The sequence below is a fragment of the Bombyx mori genome, chromosome 5 (assembly GCF_030269925.1).
Source record: "Bombyx mori chromosome 5, ASM3026992v2".
NCBI lineage: Eukaryota > Metazoa > Arthropoda > Insecta > Lepidoptera > Bombycidae > Bombyx > Bombyx mori.
The window spans coordinates 4,697,117-4,719,143 of record NC_085111.1 but is presented as its reverse complement, the minus strand read 5'-3'; the positions used below and the strand labels follow the sequence as shown (position 1 = coordinate 4,719,143).

General features: G+C 37.0%; 1 protein-coding gene across 4 annotated transcripts in view; it reads left to right on the top strand.

Moving 5' to 3' along the window:
* Positions 1-9,550: 9,550 nt before the first annotated feature.
* The window catches only part of LOC101740429 (uncharacterized), a 129,361-nt gene continuing 116,884 nt past the window's right edge, over positions 9,551-22,027 (top strand). For all 4 annotated transcript variants that reach the window (XM_062668564.1, XM_062668565.1, XM_038010926.2 and 1 more), the window contains exon 1: positions 9,551-9,724. In XM_062668564.1, coding sequence (XP_062524548.1) covers positions 9,676-9,724 — 49 coding nt within the window. In that variant the 5' untranslated portion in view covers positions 9,551-9,675. The remainder of the gene's footprint in view (positions 9,725-22,027) is intronic.

Genomic DNA, 22,027 nt, shown 5'->3' with positions numbered 1-22,027 from the left:
TTATGCCTTTTTGTACAACTCGGAATTTTTCTTTAAATATATTCAATGTTCAGGAGTAGTAGTAGTATTTACTAATTACACTAAAAAAAATTACAGCGTCTTGTGAGTCGACTTCACCAGTGAAAATTTTGTTCAGGCTATTTTGCTTTGACACCTTAGCAGAATAAACGAATATGATTTGTTTCATTTTAATAGTCAATTCAAAATTCTCGCGTACTCCACAGCAGTTAAATTTAACGTAGCTCGGTGGAAATCAAAATTCATGGTAGAAAAAAAAATTAAAACATATAGGTGTTAATTTAAAAACAAACTAGCTGTACCCGTCCGCTTCGCTGGGCATTTAAAATTAACATTATTATTTCTCATCCCCAGCAAAGATTATCATCATTAACGCCCCCGCAACTGCTGTAGACTGAGTCCAACACTCATAAAATATTAGGCTATCCATTAAGTATATGTATTTTCTACATGAATACCAAGTTTCAAATAAAATTGGATGCATGGTTCAAATCACTGTAGATTTATTTATATATTAGTATAGATTATAAACAAATTTACATGAAAAAGGAATTTTGCTTGTTTTTTAAACGTATCAAATATTCGTATTTAAACAGTAATTGTTTTAAAACGTGATCAAAGACGATCATTTTACTATATTACCTAAACAAACAGTATTAATCACTGAAGATTACGCGTGTATAATTAAAAGTATGCACGTTGGGAAATTAAAAAATTGCATTGGTATTGAAGCACTCAAACAAAAGACGCGAGACGAGGTAACTAGAGCAGATTGTAATATGATTTATTATACGTTTGGCGAACTCTAATCGTTCTTAAACGCGTCTGGCTTAGTTGATCCGGCCTCTGAAGACTTAGGTTTTAAGTTCTAGGCCTGTTTAAAATGGTTGTATTATTGAGATGAGGTCGATGATAAAGAATTTCTTAATTATTATTTCGACAATTCAGTTATGTTGCGTCCGTGCCGGGCTCCTTACGACACTTGATTGTAGTAAATAATCGGAGTGTTTGTCGGACATCTGTCGCTTCGATTACTTCTGATTGATAAAAAATAGAGATCACTCATTTCCTCAACTGAAAAAAAGGATATTTTGTTTTAGAAAAAAATAAAAGTGAGCTTTATTTTACAAAGGGAAAATTCATTAATATTCAATATATTAATTAAAATTAATTTTTTTTTTATTGCTTACATGGGTGGACGAGCTCACAGCCCACCTGGTTGTTCAGTGGTTAATGGAGCCCATAGACGTCTACAACGTAAATGCGCCACCCACCCTGAGATATAAGTATAGTTACAACGGCTGCCCCACCCTTCAAACCGAAACGCATTACTGCTTCACGGCAGAAATATTCGGGGTGATGGTACTTACCCGTGCGTACTCACAAAAGGTCCTACCACCAGTAAATTTTACCACCAGTAATTAATTGAAGTATAACACTAATAATTAGTTGTTAATCTAGCAACGATTTCTGAGAGGTTCATCATTTCTAACAAACCATACTGAATATATTACGTTGATTTGACTTGATTTTTAATTAGCAGAAACACCAAGTAGTTTGCGGTGTTAAACTTGATATTTGATATGAATGCATTTACACAATTACCGATAGGTGTAAGATAATTACTTCCTATCTGAATCAAAAACTGTTTCCTTTAATATGTACGCAATTCCCACAACACAAATACATGCTTAACTTCCGCAACTACTTAAGAATCAACTAGGAAATATTTCATTCCATTCGGTACAGCCTCTTCGCCACAATGACATGTATTATGTAACCGTAAATTATACAAACAGAGTAATAGAGCATTGTGTACTATTCTGTAACACATTTAATTAAATATGAGTAATTAGCCAATTATTCCATTAGCATTATGCCTTACTTTTTTACAGTCTTTTAACGCGTCTACTGTTGTCAGGTACGTAATTAGTAAGATTCGTTAGTATGATACGTAATTAGTAAGATGAATAACAAAAATATTAGTACGAATCACGTAGAATATTCGAATGATTGGTAGTTTTGGGAACCTGCGCGCGCAAGAATTATATATATTTCTGTCCGGAAGCAGTTCCGGTATGAATTGAGTTTTAGACCTCATGACTTGAGATGAGTGGCGGCATCCACGTTGTGATCTCTAAGAGCTTCGGTTGTCATTTAACATAGGCTGTAACTTATATGGGCTGAGAGCTCAATCAACTTTAAGTAGTCAAAAACACAATACAATTAAACACCTTTCATTTATGTTGTGTGTGTAAAACATTAAGGCTCAAACAATATTTAGACTTTATCGAAAAAAGTTCAATCCTATTTCTTAGTAAATTTATTATATTTTATTTAAATTTATGCTATTCAAAGTCTCACAATTCTATATTCCAACTAGAATTGAATTAGTAATTTATGAGAGTAGAATAAGTAATATAAAAGTTATAACGCACGCATCCCTATTTACTCTACTCGTGGGTCTTGGAGGGGCATGCATGCGGGCGGAGCGGCAGAGACGTCGCCGGGCAACCACGAAGTTTTTCAGAAAGCTGTCAGTCGATATAGCACCAATGAAATATATTTTACATCGTTAAACTTAATTATAAAATACACCTTAAACTGGGATTATTTTAATAATTCGTTATGAAGTGAATTATATTTATACGTACTTTTCCCGAAAGCCTGAATTCGTCTCTGGTACTACCTAGAGGCCTACATTTTAATATCAGCGTAATTATTTCACCTCAGCTCCGTATGTCGGACAGCTTTGTAATAAAATGTAATTGTTTGTGATGAAATTCGAAGGTTGCGTTCTATGCAGTGAAAACTATACAATTTTATTTCAGGTTGCATTAAATGCAAGTCAACCACGTAAACTGAAAAGTATTCAAAATTTTCTGCTTCTTCTTTTCCTTCACCTTATTTTTTTTTTGCTTAGATGTGTGTACGAGCTTACAGCCCACCTGGTGTTAAGTGGTTACTGGAGCCCATAGACATCTACAACGTAAATGCGCCACACACCTTGAGATATAAGTTCTAAGGTCTCAGTATAGTTACAACCGCTGCCCCACCCTTCAAACCGAAACGCATTACTGCTTCACGGCTGAAACAGGAGGGGCGGTGGTACCTACCCGTGCGGACTCACAAGAGGTCCTACCACCTTATCCAATTAGGTGGGGTCGGCACAGCAAATTTTTCTCTTCCATTCTCTTTTATCAGCCGTCATCTCAGGACTCATTCCTCTTTCTCTCATATCGTCATTCACACACTCCATCCATGTCTTCTTCGGTCGACCTCTTCCCGCTCTGCCTTGCATTACTATTTCCATACATCTTATTCGAAATATCGAAATTAATGTAATGACATTAAAAAACGCAAGATCGTAAAAGTAGTTTTAATTAAGTCCACGACGAGCGAAGAAAGTACTGCTTTAAATATGTTTTTCCACAAATTTAATCATTATTAAGATGAGAAATGTCGGTAATGCTTTTATAACTAGTCGAGTTAAATTTATTAAGGCTTCGTCAAAGGAGACAAGATTCCAGCACGGGTCGAAAAGAACTCAGTGTAAGCATTTTGTTTCCAGATCCGTGACGAGCCGACACTTGGCAGATCTTGTATTTTTTCTAACACTCTTGTTTGAGAGCTAGGGTAATTGGAGGGACAGAGATATTTAAATTTCATTAATAAGTTAACCAATACGAAAGCTTATTAGATTTAAGAAAAAACAGAAAGGGTGTCAGGTAATAACTAACTACCATGGGGCTTTATGAGAACCTAGTTTCTATTAGGGCTCAATAGATGGCAGTGTAAAGGTTTTCAGAATCTCTCTATACATCGATGATATTTTTGATGAAGTAGTTACGCATATAGTATTCTTCCTTAGTTACCTACTATACTTAACAAGCAATGCTGCTAGTAGCATCTGTATAATAAAAATAATTTACTACTTCCATCTATACTATGCTACGAGAAAGGTTATGCGTTACCTACAAGATTTGTATGTCTTTGAAAACTCGAAGACTAGTTTTTCAGCTATTTCAGAATACCGAAGAGCTTATTTATCGATTTACTTAGTGGTGCTTTTAAATAATATTTTTTCCAAAGTTGGAGAGAAATTTTTGTATATATTTATTGGTAATGACAAAAAAATGTATAGTTTTAGTTCGTTTTAAAATATATAGGAAAAATAAAATTGACTTGACTGATTCGGTGGTGCAGAAGTTAGCGCCCCTGACTATTACGCCGAGAGTCGCGGATTCGATTCCCACATCATCCAACATCATCATCGGGCAAACATTGTGTGATGGACAGTTATGTTGGCTCTGTCTGCCCCACCCTTCAAACCGAAACGTATAGAAATAGGCAGGGCGGTGGTACCTACCCGTGCGGACTCACAACCGTCCTGCCACCAGTAAAAATGTCTGGATGCTTATTATCTTTATTTGTAATATCTATATCTATATCTGTATCTACATATGTTTCTCAGTCTCTGGTACTCATAGCACAGGGAATTCTAAATTGGCACCGGATGAACGAGTATGATTTTTCCCAATAAAAAAAATCATTGAAGCAATTTTATTTAAAAATGATTAAAAAAGATCTGTCTGGTACATCTGTATATCTTATAACATCTATTTTATAAGCCCAGTGACCATAAAGCGATCGTGTACTTGTAAAAAGGCACTTATTGTGAAGCAGAAATTTCTCAATCGAAGTGATTTTTAAAACCAAAATAATGTAGTTCATTGCGAAAAGAAAAGCGAACTCATTAGCGTAAATAACTTTTAACATTCAACCCTTCTACAAAAATCAGAGATTGTGAAATGTTAAGTAAGAAATTTTATATGCTTCTCAATGATTTGTGAAGCAAGGTTTTTAAGTGCGGAAATAAATGGTTTTCGACATGAAAATGTTAGCTTTGAAATGAAAAGTTTGATACTTTAAGTTTATTATAGTTTTATGCTATAAATTTTTGGGACATTATGTCTAATACGAGGTCTGATGGAACCAAGCTACATTTTTATCAAAACATTGTTTGTTAGGACCGCCTACATATCGCCATTCACAGTTACTTCAAACAGTTAACTCTGAAAACTCACACTGACTGCTATCAGTAATTTTATCTTTTTATCAATTTCTTGCTATTGTATAAATAGATAGGATGAACTCATCAGGATTTACTTTGTGCTAGTGATTATCGGACTCTGCATAAATTGTGAAGTGTACAGAACCACGTATCTTGAGACCTTTCCACCGACGCCCACAAGCGTTTCCATGCAGAAATACGTAGGATAGTGTTATTTATCTACGAGGACTCAAAAATCTTCTAGTTTGATTTAGCCAACAATAAATCACCTTTTTCTATTACGAATTCAATAAAGTATTGTTACGTTCTGGGGTTCGGGATAAATAAAAATTCGTGATCCGTTCGCTGTTTCGCTTCGAGTAGTTTCGATCACTAACTGCCTTCGTGTGTCATCTCTGCAACGCTTTTACAGTTGATACGACTACCCTAGAATTATCGAGAACATTCCTGACAAGTCGTGTAGTTTCGACATGTGTTTCCGCTATTCAACGATAGATGGCGTTGCTCTCACAGGCGTTACAGTATACTTTCATATTATTATAGTTTCAATAGTAAATTATCGAGGCAATAAGCAATCATATTATTTTCTTCTGTGTAACGTTTGGTCATCATATTTTTCTGTGGATTTACTTGCAACTAAAATATTATTTATTCATAATAACATCATCAATGATGTCAAAGATCAAAGCTGCCAGAGTCTATGAACATACTTCATTAATTTAATGTTTAGATGCACAGATACTTATACAATGGATTTAAATGAAAGATTTGTAATTTTGATAATGTCAACAGCTCATTAACGGAGCTTAAGTTATATATATGATATTATACGACCTTATCAGTGGATTTTAATTTGTTTGTTACCAGCAATATTAATAATTGATTTTATACTTTTAGTTTAAATAATAAAAATTTATACAAATTATTACATGTTTTGTTTTAGAATAACATTAAGTAAGATAAATATGTTATAAGGATCATAGCAGTTATTCAGTTTCATATAAAAACAATCACTTGTAATTTAGCTTAGGTTTTGTTTTCGTTTCGTGGAATCGGCGCATCATGTCCTCTTATTATGCTGCATAGAGATTTTCGGCTGGCCTCCTGTCTGACGTCAACCCTTCTTGGGAATGCTAGAGTTATCTTATGATGGTAACCATCTATTAGACAACAAAATAGCAATCGTAATGCGCATGCTCCTTCTTACTACCAACACTTAAGACGTAATTGGGGAGAGAAGTGAAAACATAAGTTGATGTAAAATGAAATATGTAGATAGAGCAGACAAAAGAAGCCGGGTTCGCAAAAACGTGTACATATTGTTTTATGTATATATTCTTGTGTCTTCGATAGGAATGTGTTTCTTATTTTGGGCAACAGTCGGTGATATCAAAGGCGACACTGTAATGCATTGGTGCATAATTACGTAAGCGCCCAAAACGCATGTAGGTCGCGGTACACTTTCCATTTAACACGATAGCGAGTTGTACCTCAAATATACGTGTAACCGAATATCACCGTGGAAATGTATAAACAAGAAAAGTAGCTCTAGCGGATCGCCTTTTCTAATGAAAAAGACTTCAACGAGAGCGAAAAACGTGCAGTTTCCTTGGCAATGATAATATTTCATTTACCCAGTTACGTTATCCACTGGATACTATTGCTTATATATATTTTTTATTTTTTATTGCTAGATGGGTGGACGAGCTCACAGCCCACCTGGTGTTAAGTGGTTACTGGAGCCCATAGACATCTACGACGTAAATGCGCCACCCACCTTGAGATATAAGTTCTAAGGCCTCAAGTATAGTTACAACGGCTGCCCCACCCTTCAAACCGAAACGCATTACTGCTTCACGGCAGAAATAGGCGGGGCGGTGGTACCTACGCGCGCGGACTTACAAGAGGTCCTACCACCAGTAGAAATGCACTATATGGCACTTAGTCGTTTGTTAAATTCTGATTTTGTTAATTTCGATGAAACATGAATATGACCAATAAAAGTTGGACGTTTTTGAATTACAGTAAAATGCGGATATTTTATTTTATAGAGTAGATTACCGAGCTACCAAATATTCGATCTTACAAGTGGTTACGGCCTTAGACATAATGAATAGGCTACTGCCTACCTTGAGATACGAGCAGCATTGTAATGTTCTTTACCAATCCATTAAAATGTAACGCACTGATGATTCGTGGCAATGGTACCCACATCTGGTAACTTAAACAAATGCTAAAATGTCTTAGATAACTTAAGCAACTTAGAATCTCTTTCGGCTTTCGCAAGTCACAGACATAATTAAAACGATTTTTACGATATAGCCCCGTACTTTTTTTAATTATTAATATAATATATATACCTATATATATTTCTTCTGTGCGTGTGTTTGTTACTGAACTCCTCCTAAGCGGCTGGACCGATTTGAATGATTTTTTTTCTATGCGTTTGGGTGGCTGGATGGATGGCCTGGATGGTTTAGATTCACAAATCAACCCGGCAGATGGCGCTGCAGTCGTTTTTTTTTTTTTTTGTTACTCAGATGTGTGGACGAGCTCACAGCTTACCTGGTGTTAAGCGGTTACTGGAGCCCATACACATCTACAACGTAAATGCGCCACCCACCTTGAGATATAAGTGGTAAGGTCTCAGTATAGTTACAACGGCTGCCCCACCCTTCGAACCGAAAAGCATTACTGCTTCACGGCAGAAATAGGCAGGGCGGTGGTACCTATCCGCGCGGACTCACAACAGGTCCTACCACCAGTAAATAGGTCCTACCACCAGTAAGTTATTTATCTATATTCTTAATCTAAGTTATTTATCTATATTAAAACTAAACGGCTGGATCGACTTGAATGAATTTTTGCAGGACAACGCCTGTTGGGTCGGCTAGTATAATATAAATTATTTTTGACGTTCCGAATGCTTTACCGTTTTCATGGTCACGGACGCGTGTCGTACGCGGTCACGGTAAAAATATTATTAGCTATGTTTACGAAATCGATTTCGAAATCTATTTCGTAAACATTATTACTGATGCATACGACGAACAAAGAAACTATAAAACCACGTATCGTTGGACAAATTTTCCCGAGATTGCGGTTGAATAAAACTTCTGAGATTTTTTTTATCGAAGGCTCATTTAAGCCTGATTGCACTGTTTATTGGCTATAAAGGATGCGTTACTGTCCCGATCTCGTTTGCCTCACATTCGATCCTATGACATTTTGTTCGTTTCCGTAACCCTTGAGACTCGTTCATAATAACAGCGGGAGATTTCGCATTCTTTGGGTATGCTTGATTTTCGTTTTAATGTGAATCATTCTTTGTTCGATTTTCACATGAATATCGTTTTTTTTTTTTTACAAATTAATATATGTCACATGAAGAATTAATACAATTTAATGTTTAAAATGAGATTTATTCGAGAGAATTGAATATTTGTATTGGATTTTCGAGTAATTGAGGATTGTTCTTTCTGTGTTAAATTTCCTTATTTGTGAAAGTGGAATCAATTGTTCGTTAGGAAGACTATAGATATAACAAACCATTTTATCATGTTCAGTTTTCTTAGTACTTAAGAAAGTGAAAATTTTTTTTGAATGAAATGCTGAAACCCTATTTTATTATCTGTATAAACTAACCACTGGTGCTAGGAGTCCGCACGGGTAGGTAGCACCGCCCTGCCTATTTCTGCCGTGAAGCAGTAATGCGTTTCATTTTGAAGGGTGGGGCAGCCATTATAACTATATTTGAGACCTTAGAACTTATATCTTAAGGTGGGTGACGCATTTACGTCGTAGATGTCTACGGGCTCCAGTAATTACTTAACACCAGGTGGGCTGTGAGCTTGTCCATCCATCTAAACAATAAAAAAAAGGTTATATATTGCAACACTCTTTTCTGTATTACATTTTTGTTGTTTAAATATTATACTATTCAATTGAGACTCAAACCTGATGCTTCCAACAGGATGGCTGCTTTAATATTGTGATGCGTATGTGTTAACAGTATTTATTTTATATCCGATGGACCGCGAATTCGTCGACCAGTCTATGCCATACAAAAATATATATTACTAAGGTGTAAAGTCATACTGAATAAATAAACTCGTTGTAGTCGTAATTCGGTATAATTTTGCATTATTGATTAATAATTGTATTAAAATGGTCAAACGGATGATGCGATTACTATCTTTTTAAGAAATGCCGATAAAAGATAATAGATTTTAAAGAGCTAATCCAATGTCATAACCTCATGACAATGGCATTACCCAATTTACAGGGTAGTGCAATCGTGTACATTTAAGTATGCTCAAAGTGACATTAGTGTTAGTGTGAGACACTCGCTAATCACTGTCACCCCAACCTCGCCTCGCGAAGCCTTCAAGTTTAACAAGTGTATCGTTCTCACCCCACCACGAGTCGATTCAACTCGATCGCGAAGTGCTGCAAGTTGATCACTCCCGCGCATGCGCGCTGAGCTTACGCGCGTCTTCTCGTGTACTATGCGTCGGTGGTGACTTGACGAGTGCAAGTGTTGTGTACTATTTCCTAAAGACCGTGATCTGTGTGCCTTTACGATGAGGTCTTGCAGCGCACTCGCGCTTTTTACGTTAGCCGTGTTGACAGGTAAGAAAATTTGAAAAGAAATGTCTATGAATTCTCTTTTTATTTTCAGGATTATTTTTTTTTTTTTTATTAAATTTACTAAGATTTATTTTCATGAAAATTACTACAACCGGATTCCAGCTGCAAATATAATACAGCAATTTTAATGACGTGCTATATTTCAAACGGACAATTCCGTCATTGTAGGAAGTATGGACGTTAATAAAGCCGATGAAAAACTATCGCACCTCGCCGCGAAACTAAATACTTTCCCGTACTTGCGCAATTACTTGACAAGCATTGATTAACTGCGATTCTGAACTCTAATTCGATGCTCTACGACTATCATTTTAAAATACATTTTCGCAATTCACATAGACCAGAATTCCGCAACTGAATAAAATTTAAATCATTCATTAACGTGAGGTTAGCTCAATGTCAAGATACTATACTATATTGATATTTTCTTGGGTTTTGTATTGAGTTGCGACATGCCGAATGGTAAATTACTTTCATTTTCTTTGAGCTGAGAGCGGTGTAGGATTTTCTTTGGACATGCGTATGGGAAATACTGTATTAAAGTTTAGCAATAACTGCAGCTCTAACAAAAGTTTCAACTTAAATCGAACAATGACCCGTTTGTTTAATGAAATAAAATAGGTTGCGGTAAGATATCGACTACCATTCATATTTTCACTCACGCGTTAATGCTGTCGGTGAAAAATTTTAAACATATATTTCCTGATATTAATTTACTTTTTTTTTGTGAGTTAATTTTCGGGATTGAAAAAAATGAATTTGTAGACATTGAATTCCATAATTCCCTCTAATGAAATATTTGCTATGAATTAAGGGATTGTCGGGTTTTTATCAAAAGTGTTTATTATTTGGGGCTTGAAGATAATCCTAAAGGGTAGGCCGTGGTTCAGCTCAGCATAACCACTGATGATCGCTCTCCATAGCTTGAGCGTTTACTTACGTGTCATTAAAGACCATAAAATTCGTTTTGTACAGTATTTAATTTATTTGTTTCTTTTACCAAATATTACCAATTTTATTGAATAATATCATTGCAGCACAAATTGTATTAATTAACCGTGCTATGATATGAATTATGTAATTTAATGATTATTATTAATAATTCCTTCAATGGCACAGCCAAGTCGCTGCCAAATTGCCTTTGGAACGCAAGTAAGTGTCAGGTGAAATCGATGTGTTATTAAATATCAATTAAATAGTTCAATCATCCGCGACCACGTATATTACAAAGCATATATACGAAACATCAAATGTTAATTCGTAAAATAAATGAACGTGAGATTAGCTCGAATAGGAGTTTAGATCGGCGTAAGCATGATTTGTTTATTAAAAGAAAAATCGCAAGAAACAATCGAATTTGATTTTACAATATTTATATTATTAAATCTGGGACAGATCATTGAGGGGGGAGTCTTGGACAAGTCTATATTTAACAGTGGAATTATGCCAGCCGATGAAGGATTAAGTTGTAATAAAATATTCTATTTAATATCATTTGTGTGTTTTAATTTTTACAAACTTAAAATCGAACTGATTTTATTTTTTTGTTCATACATTACTGAAATGTCAATCTAATAATACAGTTTTATATCTTGGCAATGTGGCTTTTTATTTTTCGTTTTAGAGTCGTTTAAAATGAAAACACATCTACATGTTTCTTTTAATTGTTTCACAAGATAAAAATCTAAAATCCTAACTTTATTTATATCTGAAACAAGATTATTACTGAGTATCATGGATAACATTTAAAAGCTGAAGTTTATTGGAACAAGCGACATAATGTTTATTTTTAACAATTTATTCATGCAACACAACTTTTTAAAATCGACCGCAAAATTTACGAATAAAATTTAAAGTAAGTCTCCCATGTCAACAAGAATGCATCGTATTTTAACATTACAGGTTATGTAATTTAACCTTTTTCCTCCCGGGTGAGCCCGTGGTTGCCCTCCTGTCCTGGTGAAACTGAAAAGGCTTCAGATTACCAAAAATCCTTCTTTCCTAAAAAAAATACGTAAGTTAATTGTAGAACCAAAAGATTCTAAGCTATTTAGTATAAATATTATTAATCAAATATCGAATGACCGAGCCACTGTTACAATTAGAAGTCGACGTGGCCTAAAGGATAAGACGTTCGGTGCATTCGTATCAAGCCATGCAGCTGTTTCGGGGTTCGAATTCCACAAACAGATACCAATTTTTCTAATGAAATACGTATATAACAAATGTTCACGATTGACTTCCACGGAGAAGGAATAATAACATATATTAATGAAAATAAAACACGCAAAAATTCTAATTTGAGTAATTGCTTGTGGTAGGACCTCTTGTGAGTCCGGTAGGTACCACCACCCTGTCTATTTCTGGCGTGAAGTGTGCGCTTATGATGATGCCCACGAATAGAGAGAAGGTGTGATGATATTCTAGAATAACACTGTACAACCAAAACTCATATTTCTTGCCTCATACTGTAATAACACACCATCTTAGAAATCAACCATCACTAGATCGAACTATAAATTTGACTTAGTAACAGCAATGTAACAAAATACACAGTCTAGTTACAGTCATTTTAATTTTTGCCTCAAGTCATACATAATTACATACATACATAATTGAACGGTGGGACAGTAAGTAGCTGTACAATGCAACTGAGACTTCTTCAACTTTAACCACACGACCCCGTTGATGAATGATCTCATGAAAAATGCATTAAACTTATGAACCGTTAAAACTGTTGGGTGATTGAGGTGTGGTCTCACATAATAAAGGCATGTTAGAATTTAAAAACGTGTCCTTTAAAGAACAAAATGAATCATCATGACCTGTAAATGCTAATAGTGGAAAGGTTGCGGTGATGAGCTAAAAATTGTATCTTTTTATTGGCATCGTAAGAGGTGTGTTTTAGGTAATCTGGCTGTTATAACCTTTTTTTTTTTTTTTTTTTTTTTTTATTTTTTTTTTATGATTGAAAGTTTACTGGTGGCCCGAAGGCCTTTCCAGTTTCACCAGGACAGGTGGGCGAGCAAAGGCTCAGCCAAGAGGGGTGGGATTTGCTAACAACTGCCCGAGCGCCTCCGAAGGAGACCTAACAACTCAAGAGCAATTGTTTCGCGAATGAATCTACTACCGGATCGGAATCGCGACCCGCTGAGAAGATCCGGCGAGAAACTCAGCGGGCTGATGCATGGGTTAGGTTGCACGTCGACCTCTTTGTCGAGTTCGACGAGTACGGTTACCGGGGTCCCTAAGCCTGCCCCTAGTATTAGAGCTGAAGGCATCTAATGCAAAGGTTATTGGATCTGATGGATCCGTAAGGACGTGTCTAGGGCGTCGACGGTGACTGGCTCCTGCATGATCAGGATTCGGGGAGTAGTCAGCGGCGGCAACGATAAGGCGATTATCATGACGCATAGCCTTATCGAAGTATCGTTCCGACGCTGACTTCATGTATTTCCGAATTGATTCGAGGCCCAGGTCGTCGTGTAGGTCAACGTTCCTCACGAACCACGGAGCCCCGACAGCTAACCTGCAAAAGCGGGATTGTAGGGATTGGAGGGTGTCTATGTGTGTGCGGGCCGCGTGAGCGAACACCACACTCGCGTAAGTCATGACGGGCCTTATGCAAGTTTTGTAAAGTGTCACCTTGTTCCGAAGGGACATTTTACTCCGCTTACAGATCATGGGGTAGAGTCTACCGAGAATAAACGCGGCACGGTCACGGACTGATTTTATATGCGGGCGGAATGTCATCGATGCATCCAGGGTAACGCCCAGGTACTTGACCTTCCTGGCCCAGGGTATGGGTTGTCTAAAGAGAGTAATCGGGGGTGTGAGATTCCTCCTCCTAATCCGGGAGGAAATCCGTGTGGAGCTTCCCCTCTGAAATAGCACCGCAGTACTTTTCGCTGGGTTGATGTCTATGCGCCATTTTCGGAACCACTGTCCTAGGGCTAGGGCTGCGCTCTGAAGCTTCTTCGCGATTAGGGACTTATTTCTACTAGAATAGTAAACAGTCGTGTCGTCGGCGAATAAAGCTAAATGGGTCGGCGGCGACCGGGGAATATCGTTGACGAATAAGCTAAATAGGAGGGGTGAGAGGACAGAGCCTTGCGGGACTCCAGCTGTGAGAGGTCGTGGGGAGGAGCGGGTTCCCTCGACTCGATATCGAAAAGAGCGGTTCGACAAGAAGTCCCGTATGATGAGCACGAGACTATCCGGCACGCCCATGTTGAATAGTTTGAAAATCAAACCATTGTGCCAGACTTTGTCGAACGCTTTTGCGACGTCGAAGAAGAGAGCTCCCGTGTATAACGGTTTTGGTCGATTAAGCCCCACAAGAATGTGCTCCGTGAGGCGGTGCACCTGTTGAACGCATGAGTGATTTGTACGGAATCCGAATTGTTCATCGATGAGAATGCCCTTGGATGAGACGAAGTCTCTGAGGCGTTTGTAGAGCAGACGCTCATACAGTTTGCCTAGAGACATGAGGAGGCTAATCGGGCGGTAGCTCGTCGGATGATTTTTTGGTTTACCGGGTTTATGTATGCCGATAACGTCCGCTTCTTTCCACACCGCGGGAAAGATACAGTTCGCCATAGCGGCATTGAAAATAGATGCCAACATCACGATGAGTTGGACGGGTAGAAGTTTAATAACGCGGTTAGATATACAGTCGGAACCGGGAGCCTTGCGAGGACGTAGGTCTTTGATCAAGTCTTTAACTTCCATCGGGGTGACGGGTGGTAACGCATCCGATGGTGGCAAGGAGGCTCTGCGTTCTACCTCACTGTCTACTAATTCTACATGAACAGGGTCCACGGATTGAGTGCTGGGCGTGCACTGGGTTTGCAATGTATCGGCCAGCAGCTCTGCTTTTTCGTCATCATCGAACGCCGCGAGTCGGCCTGAGGGGCCTACGAGGGGGGGCATAGTTACTACCGTATCCGATTTGAGAGTACGAGCTAAGCGGTAGTAAGACCTTTGGGAGGGCGCGAGTCCTTCTAAGAAATCAGACCATCTGGCATCTCGGACTTCGGCGATGCGAGACTTTACGTCGCGTTGTAGGGCACGCATTCGAATACGATTTTCCGCGGTAGGATACCTGTCGTAGGCGCGTATCGAGGCGTTCTTAGCTCTAAGGAGTTCCCTAATATCGTCGGACAATTTGAAGCGGTGAAGGAAGTCCTCCGCTACAACTTGTTTCGATGACCTATCTAATGTCGAGGTGATGTGTGACGTTAAGATGTCTATGGCTTCAGCGGTATCCTGAGGAGACGGGATAGAGTCCGGGTTAAACGGGAGCGATGGTGGATCAGATTCAGCCAGGCTGATGCCCAGCGTGTGCCAATCCACCACAGTCCTCGTGACGGGAACGGAATCGGGAGCGTGACCGAGCTTCATAACGACGGGACGGTGGTCTGAATCTAACTCTGAAACTACTTCGATCGAGTGTAAGCGCAGAGTTACGTTTTTTAATAACGCTATGTCGAGTATATCCGGGCGATGCGCGACATTTAGCGGGTAGTGAGTCGGGGTTAGCGGAGCGACGATATCGAAGGTGAGATCATCGACTAACGCGTCAAGCCGCCTGCCATTCGGGGTTGTGGTGTGTGAGTTCCACCTGATGTGTTTACAATTTAGGTCGCCCGCCAGAATGACAGAGCTCCCCATACCGAGCAGCGCCTCGATATCACTGCTTAGAACGATCTTATCCGGTGGAAGATAAACGGACGCGATAACGATCGCCGCGTGTCCCGTCAGTGAGATTCGGCACACTGATGCTTCGATATTAGCGAGCGCGGGAGGATCGAGCGGGAAGTTATAACCTACAAGAATGTCAGTCTCGACAGACATTTTATGTCACAAAAATAGTGTTATTTCTTTTGTTTTGTCACTTCTAATTTCCTTGTCATACACGCAGGCTATAATAAATTGGCAAAGATGTCTTGTGTTATTTTGTATTGAAATTATTAATTGTTTTAAGACGAACTTCCTTCGAGTATTAAGGGATTACCGGATTACGAAGAGTGATAAAATTAATGTTGTTACTGGAAACCTGAGATTTAAATTTCAAATGTATTGGAGTAGAAATTTAAGACAGGAATACATGACATGCAAAATAGTAGTAATTATTAAAACTTATCGATGACATTGTTAGACTATGTAGCATTATCATAGTACCATACGCCACTAGATCATTTGTATATATACGTGTCTACTTCGGAAAAATGGTGTCTTCAGCAAAATCAACGGCTCAGTCATAGTCTACAAGTAACTCAGTTCTTGCCTATTAGGCTGAAGAATTTAACAAATCTTATCTCAGCGATAAATCCTGAAAGACTGAATTTAAAATTCTCTATATTTCATTCAGCTCTTAACTAAGACTACCATATACTACTTCAAAATTACGCCACGATTTTGAAACCTAAAACCCTGTACAAAACTACGTAATATCATATGTCAAAGATTTCGCGCACCAAACGTTTTGAATGAAATGTCAAAAGATGCAATGTTTACTAGTCCGTGTGTACAGCTATAACATGCTCTCAACCCATAAGAAATAAGATTCAGTTTCGTTCGTAACTAAAATAAGCTTGCTACGGCTAAATCGATAACACGCGTATTTTTCACTGATGAAAAGCGTTGACAAAGCGAACGGTTGGCACATAGCGTATACGCATTCACAGATTATTCGCCGCATTGTTGTGAAAACGACTTACTAGTTCTGAATGAGATTGGTCGTGAATCCGTGATATGCCGGTTTTAGGGGGACAATGGGGATTTGGCCTCACGAATTGCATTTTAGATTGACATGTGCCGTTGCCAAGTTCGTAAATAAAGTAAATTTCTAGAAAAAACTGGAACAGGAACTTTTACAGTTACTTGACCTAATATGATAGGTCAAAACGGCATAAAAAGTTTTTTTTAAATTATACTATTGATAAAAAGAGAATCTTCACGGAGCTTGTCATATTGCTCACTAGACCGACGCAGACAGTCCGAATATTATTTGTTTGTTGTTCAGAATAACAATTAACATCACAATTAAAAAAAAAAAAACATTTGCAATAACATTATATTTTGTTCCATAATTTTTAATCGTAGTTTTTACTTGTATCTGTACTGCAACAAATTAATAAATCGAGTTAATGTCTTATGAGGGTGACCCTATTCCCGTTAGATACTCCTAAGAGCTCTTATATAACACCGGGTCTACCCATCGAAGTTTAAGAAATAATAATTAAGTTACGTCTGAGTAAAACATATGCGTAAGTAAGTTCATTTAATTTTTGAAGCTCCAAAATTCAATATTTATGAAGTGGTGGTATTATATAGAGATTTGTATACAAAAGCCACCTCCTGAACTCTGAGAATATTTTTTTTCATTACAAATTGAACTCTAACACAATGAACCGAGCGTTTACATCACAAATAAATAGGTTATTAACGAGAATAGAAATTTTCAACAATGCCGTATTAAAAAGTTAAACAAACCCAATCCTACTTTACAATATCCGATCAACTCGGTCAAGGACGGTTGAAATTTCACAAACAGCATTAGCTATTCCGAGCCGCCGTCAGAAACCCATATAGGAACAAAAGAAAATCTAGATTTGGACCGAACCTTGTCGAAATGTCAACTATGCATTCTGAATTCTTTAGGTATGTTTGCTCTAACGAATTCTCATTATGCGTTGTCTTTTGTCATTAACTCTGTGAAATTGCACAGTAGTATTGTTCTAAATAACTTTTCTTTTAAAACAGAAGGTAAATTTTCCTGCTTTTTACCGCATATTTATTTAATTTTTTTACGATGTTTTTACATTGAGGAGTGGTATCGACGCAATCCTAAAATATGTAGTTGGGATAGCCGGTATAGTAACGCTAATTTCAACTACATATCTCAATGTTGCTTAGGCATTCGGTCGGGATCTAGTAACAAACAACCATACGACTATCTTTGCATTAAAGAGCAGTAATTTTCCCTTTATATTCGAAATGGGGAATCGTATCGTACAGACCACAGACATTTTATCACAATATTTTCCGTTTTATCCAGAGAACTACAAAAATAAACGCGAAAGATGCTTTTAAATAATCTGAGCTGCTAATTCCTTAAATCGCCACTCGGTTTATTTATACCGAGAATTGATGATGCATTTCATAAGGCATTGTAAAGCAACTGAAGTTTCAATAACACGTGACATGCTAGTATCTGTGAACTTTACCATTTTGGAAGTTAAAATTCCAGTGTATGCCGAGTTGTTCCAAGTCTGTTAATTTGAAAAGGTCTACCTTCACATGCACATGACACATTCTATTGCAGATATGTATATGTAGATGTTTCTGTTAGAGCAACTAACACCATTTAATGAGTCCATCATAAACATTCACGGCGGTGTATTTTGATGTAGAGCCCGAGATTAGTGCACGTTTTTGAGAAAAATGTTTCGAAGGAAACATAAACCTTGTGTATATCAAAATATTAACTAGATGTTCTTAGAACAAAATTATATTTTTCAATGCCCGAGCATATGTAAATATATATTGTACCTAATAACCCACAGTCGATCTGATTAATTGGTTACCGGATTAAATAGCCATCACAACGTAACGCCACAACATATCTTGAGAGTTGAGGCAAATTCCTTTGCATTTAACGCCTAAGTCCTAAGTTTTCAACGGGAATCGATGACTGCTTCGTTACGTCTGCTGATATGCCTTGTCCGTACTCAATGTGGTTTAAAATAATTTTGTAAATAGAGGAAAACTTGAAATAGTGACTTCCTTAATTAAGTACTAAAAGATTTTTTTTAACTGATTATTGATACCTTATGTATTTAACATTTTGTGACAGATAAATTATTTACGATACTACGTAGTACGGTTTATTTAAATTAAATAGGCGGGTCAAGGGCGTATGTTAAATATCAATAAGTTTTAGAATTTGAATTAAAATTTTAAATGATGAATAATTTTGAGTATATATACACATTTTTTTGCAATCTATCTACGTATTGTATCAAGTTTTCTTGATTGTCTAGTTAATTATATTATTAAGTGTCAAATTGGGAACATCTGGAAAATTTAAATGTAATTTTTATTCATGTTCTTTAATGACGATCACGATACGGCTTTAGCTTTTTTGATTTCAGTATCTGTGTAGACATTGCGAAAAGATTTCATTCTATATGAATAATATTATTATAATACATTTGCCTTATCGATAACACTTTATTTGCACAGAAAACAAATTGAATTTATTTATAAAATTAGTACCTTATTAATAAAAATATTTGTCTAAGAGAGTTAGTTACTCTTTATCTAACTCGAGTTAAGAATAGAATATAGAATTAAGATTCATCATATTCTTCATCAGTTTGTAATGTGCAGGCGCGGTGTTTCTTTGTTGGTCAGCGTCAGCTTTTCCCCTACCTATTCGTTGTTTGCCTAAGGGACTATTCCAGTTACGGCAAGGCAGGTGCGTCAGCAAAATTGAATTTCGAATAGCAGTACGTACGATTTTGATAAGCAAAATGTTTTGTTTAACTATTCATTGTAATTTGTATATATGTAGTTGATTACTGTTTATTATTTATGAATGTCGCGCATACGTAACTTGTGTGGTATTAGTCTAGGTCGCAATACACCGTCTTTTTGTTTGAGCCGTTGTCTTATATAATAGCTTGCCCAATAACACGATTTGCATAAGGACTGTGCGTATTGCATTTGTACATGGCTTACGCATTTTTTGATTGGGTCACAGTTGTTGACTGCTTGCAGTAGGGGCAAATGAGTCCTGGTGTAAAGTGAGGATCTTAAGGAGACGCAGCTAAATAAAAGACAATCATAATGACTTTAATTGTATTACACAAATTGTTATCTTGCTGATGAATCGAATCGTAAGACAATGTAAGATGATGTATGATTGTATGATTCTTCTTCGTTGTTACATACAGCCGAGAGTTTCTCCTCCTTACGTCGATAATTCTCAATGCTGAGGGTCGTGGCCTCCGCTAACAATTTTCTCCTGTATTATCCTGCGCAATAGCAGGAATGCCTGATATCTTCGTCTGTGTACAGCCGAGAGATAGGGATTGTAATTGGTTGAGAAATGTGAAAAAACACTGTTTGAGGTTACTTGTATCTATGATTAGTAGCGGGATGGATTATTTTCATACACGATTTCCTAATAAAACGAATATAATGTGAAGTAGAGTATCTGATTTGTTAATTATATTACCAACGACTTAGTCTCGATGTGGTAAAAAAAATCAAACACAATATGTACAAAATTTTATTTAGAATCCAATGCCCTAAAATCTTCGATCGACAATAGTAACTATTACTATATATAAAGTTACTATTGTTGATCGAAGCCTAAAATAGAATGTTCTTCGGTTAAGAGCACTGATAATACACAAACAACACTTAGATTCCAAATTTCGAATATATTTAATTAACATACCGAGTTCATAACAATTGTATCCTTTTGTACAATACAACCAATAAATATCTAAGTTACCGACCTTATTATATATGTAGACAATTACAAAACAAAAGAGTTCTCGTAAATAATTCAAAGGGTTACGTAACACGTAGACGTCCACGTCCGAATGCACAATTCTAATTACGTTTAAGCTATAATTCCGAGCGGTCGCCAACATTAATTGCCCGTTTAAATCGTAACACGGACCATTATGCTACTCTTACCGGCCTTACATATTATTATACGTATTGCGTAATATACGAATGTACACAGAACCAAGGAATTGTACTTTTTACATTGTTTCAAACGCACTTTCACGGTCACGCGCTCGGCGACTTTCTTTTAGCGGACAATAGTGTAGGTCGTGTTTATATTATGTGTATAGATGCGTTAATACGGCTCAGTATTAATTCTAGTACTACTTGTCGTTATGATAGTCGCCTTATCGTTGCCGCCGCTGACTACTCCCCGAATCCTGATAACGCAGGAGCCAGTCACCGTCGACGCCCTAGACACGTCCTTACGGATCCGTCAAATCCAATAACTCTTGTATTAGAGGCCTTCAGCTTTATCGCTAGGGCAAGGTTAGTTATCCTAGCGTTCGAGCAGCTGTTATCTAATCCCACCCCTCCTGTCTGAGCGTTTGCTTGCCCACTTGACCTGGTGAAATTGGAAAGGCCTCCGGGCCACCAGTAATCCCTCATTAATAAAAAAAAGTACTACTTTTATCTACTCTGTGACTAAATAACATTGATAGTGCTGCGAACTAATAAACCTATGGTGTATATATAGTGACTTATTTCTGTAATGGAATATTAGTTTTGGTGAGATTTCAATTGTGCAGGTTAAATATTTTATTTTATTTTGAGCTTAGCAAAATCGGTATGATTTATTGTTGTTAATAGACTAAATTTTCGTTTATCTAATATGAGATATGGCCGTTAGTGTGAATTCCCGCTCGTCAATTTTCCAAAAAATAATAGTTGCTCTTTTGGTACACGAAAGAAGGTAAAATTAATAATACCTTTTTGAGATAAGCGTAAGGTGAGGGCATTTGATTTTCAGTGCCTTCAGGAATACATCACCAGGTTTTCAGATTTAATGATGTTTGTAACGAGAAATTTGTTCACGCGTAGTAATTGGGTGAACTGCAGGTAGGGAATATAATATGACAAGTACGAGTAAATCCCACCATTCTGCATATTGCTACCGTGAAGCAGTCATTTGTAGTGGTGGATGTAACACTGAAAATACAAATGAGTTAGTGTTGTGTTTGACTTTATATCCATAGGTTGAAAGCTTGTCTGTCTAACTCTAAAAAAATATACAAGTATATTGTGTCTATAATGAAATATGTATTGCATTAATTCTAGTTATAGTTATTAAAACAGATGTGTTCATCTTGTTAAATGATGCTATGTCATTATTCGTAATTATTCGAATAATCGCTACTATGATGCAACCGATTAAGTAATCGATACTTTTAGTGTTTCGATAGTCACGTCTTTCTTTTTGGAAATCGTGATCCGCAAATTGTCGGTTTGGCGGTACTTTTTTTTTGTTATTTTCAATGTTATTTCGTAAAGTAAGATCTTTATTTCCTTGTATTTCGAATTGTTTCAATATTTGAGTCAGTTTTTGTAATTGACATTGTTATGTAAGTTAACCCAGGGATTTCTTGGTTAGTCGAAAGTTTGATTATTATTGGCTGAATATTATTACTTTTATTGTAATATATGTTATGAGGTGATTAGATTTGCGACCTACTGCAACCATCATGGTTGCGATGCAAA